We start from the raw sequence: 2,556 nt of genomic DNA on the forward strand, positions 1-2,556 counted from the left end.
TCCTTGGAAGTGAATAGCAAGCAAACCAGAGACAGCTGTAAGGAGGCTGATGTCTGTACCTCAGAGTCACTCAGGAAGACTCTTTGCACTTCTAAATCCACAGTTCAGCTTCCTAGACAGTCAGGGTACAGCACATCCTTCTGAATCACAAGTCAGAGAAAACTTGCATTTTTAGGTCAGACCGGAAGAACAGAGCATCTGGTGAACGTTTTCACAGTGAACAACATGACACCATCAGGTTCCTGCAGGCTGGGGAACATCTGACAACATCAATGAGACATTCTCCCCCTCCCTCTGCCTCCACCTTCCTCTCTTCAGCTGCCCCCACTCATGGCCACAGCAGTTCATAGAAATGGAAGCTTTTCCACAGTGTCCTTACAGGGGTTCGTGCTGGTGGGATTTGGGGGAGGTGCAGAGACCCAGGCCCTGCTCTTTGCTGTGTTCCTGGTCCTGTACGTGGTCACCATCCTGGGCAACCACACTATGATCGTGGTCATCACCCTGGATGCCCGCCTGCACTCCCCCATGTACTTCTTCCTCAAGAACCTGTCCTTTGTCGACCTCTGCTACTCTTCTGCCATTGCTCCCAATGCCCTGGTCAATTTTCTCTCCAACTCTAAAATCATCAGCTTTGAAGCTTGTGCCACCCAGCTCTTCTTTTTCTCCTTGTTGGCCACCACTGAGGCTTTTCTCTTAGCTGTGATGGCCTATGACCGTTTCATGGCCATCTGCAGTCCCCTGAGATACCCTGTGACCATGTGCCCTATGACATGTGCCTGTCTGGTCCTGGGTACCTACTGTGGAGGCTGCCTGAACTCCATTGTGCAGACCAGCCTCACGTTCCAGCTGCCCTTCTGCAGCTCCAACCGTATTGACCACTTCTACTGTGACGTGCCCCCCCTGCTCCAGCTGGCCTGTGCCAGCACAGCGCTCAATGAGCTCTTTCTCTTCGGCCTCTGTGGGTTCATCATTGTGAGCACCACCTTAGCTGTCCTGGTTTCCTATGGCTACATCACCATGACCATTCTCAGGATGCACTCTGGATCTGGGCGGCACAAGGTCTTCTCCACCTGTGGCTCTCATATGATGGCTGTGTCCTTGTTTTATGGAACTGTGTTTGTCATGTATGCCCAGCCTGGAGCAGTGGCATCCACGACTCAGGGCAAGGTGATATCTGTCTTCTACACCCTGGTCATCCCCATGCTCAACCCCCTCATCTATAGTCTGAGAAACAAGGATGTCAAGGACACCCTGCAGAGGCTGCGACAGAGACATGGCCTTGTGAAGAGAGGAGGTAAGAAGACATCAAGTCAGCATGATCGGCAGAAAAAAAAAAGTCCTTGGATGATAAGTGTCTTTATTTTCTTTTCAACATCCTTGGATGATAAGTGTCTTTATTTCCTTTTCTTTCTCTTGGTCTGTTTTTGCTTTCTTTCTTTTGTGCTTTACTGAATTCTGGCTTTATTTCTTTTTTCCATCTTTTACTCTATTTACCCATCTACCACATCTTTTCTGAATGAAAAATATTATTCAGGCACCTACAAAGTATGAGTAAGTCATTTTGCTGCCACAATAAAGCATATGTTCATAGTTGTAAATATCATGGATCTTTTTCAATTTTGCTTTGACAGAAAAGGCAAGAGAATCAAGACAAGAGTCTTTGAGGCAATTGTCGAATCACTGTCAACATCTCCCAGTGATTTCAAGGCAGCAAATTTCTTCTAGTCCTTTCCCCTTTGCTAATCACTGAACCTAATGTCAGTAGGTAGGGACGTGTTCCTGAATATCTTAGGCTGTGGCCCTTAGAATTGTGTGCTGACCCATCTTTACATTGATCTAGCATGATGATTGACTAAGAAGGATAGCTCTGCAGACTTCTTCCTGCCTTTACAGATTGTTGTTTCTCCTCCCTTCCTCTGCTAAAAAGCTGCCCACCTTGTGGGGTATCACATGCTGCAAACATGGGGAGACCATATTGCAACTGACTCTCAGCACATCCATTCAACATCCAACAAGATGAAGCCACCATTAGACTCATAATTCAGAACTTTGAACACTTGCCTGGGCAGCTTATAGCTGTACTAAGGGGTCTGTTATCACAAGAGATGTCTCCAAGAAAGGATGAAATCTCACAACAATATGAGGAGTGGAGGGAGGACCAACATGTTCTTGTTGCAGATTCTGGGGTTTTGTTGTCTTTAGGTTTCTCTGAGTCCTCAGTGTGCCTGCCTGTCTTGTTTACCCTTATTCATAGTTTTTGGCTGTGGTTTCTGAATCTCAAATCCATCCAGTATCTTGGGTATCACCAGCCAGCTGGCCTCTGTTCATGGGGCTGGTCTATGTGCTTGCCCTGTGCATGTCTTAATTCCAGCCTTCAATCCCCTGATGTTCCTGCCCATAAAACCTACATGGACTAACTTCCAAGTAGGCTTCTTTCCATTTCCTCTTCCCCAAGAATTTGCAGGTTTCCATCTACTTCCTTAAAAATCTAGTCTCAACCTGCAGACTAAAATATTATTCCCTGTTTATGTTCAGGAGATTTCAAAGTCTTCCTCT

The 2,556-nt window shown here is 46.6% G+C and overlaps 1 protein-coding gene across 1 annotated transcript; it reads left to right on the top strand.

Moving 5' to 3' along the window:
- Nucleotides 1–330: 330 nt before the first annotated feature.
- On the top strand, nucleotides 331–2,274 carry LOC308433256 (olfactory receptor 9S13-like; the record flags this gene model as incomplete). The annotated part of the gene is made up of 2 exons (XM_080933262.1): nucleotides 331–1,294; nucleotides 2,255–2,274. The coding sequence occupies 2 exons, from the start codon at nucleotides 331–333 to the stop codon at nucleotides 2,272–2,274; spliced, it is 984 nt and encodes a 327-aa protein (XP_080789388.1).
- Nucleotides 2,275–2,556: the final 282 nt, after the last annotated feature.

Source organism: Micromys minutus, assembly GCF_963924665.1.
Source record: "Micromys minutus genome assembly, chromosome: 19".
Lineage (NCBI taxonomy): Eukaryota > Metazoa > Chordata > Mammalia > Rodentia > Muridae > Micromys > Micromys minutus.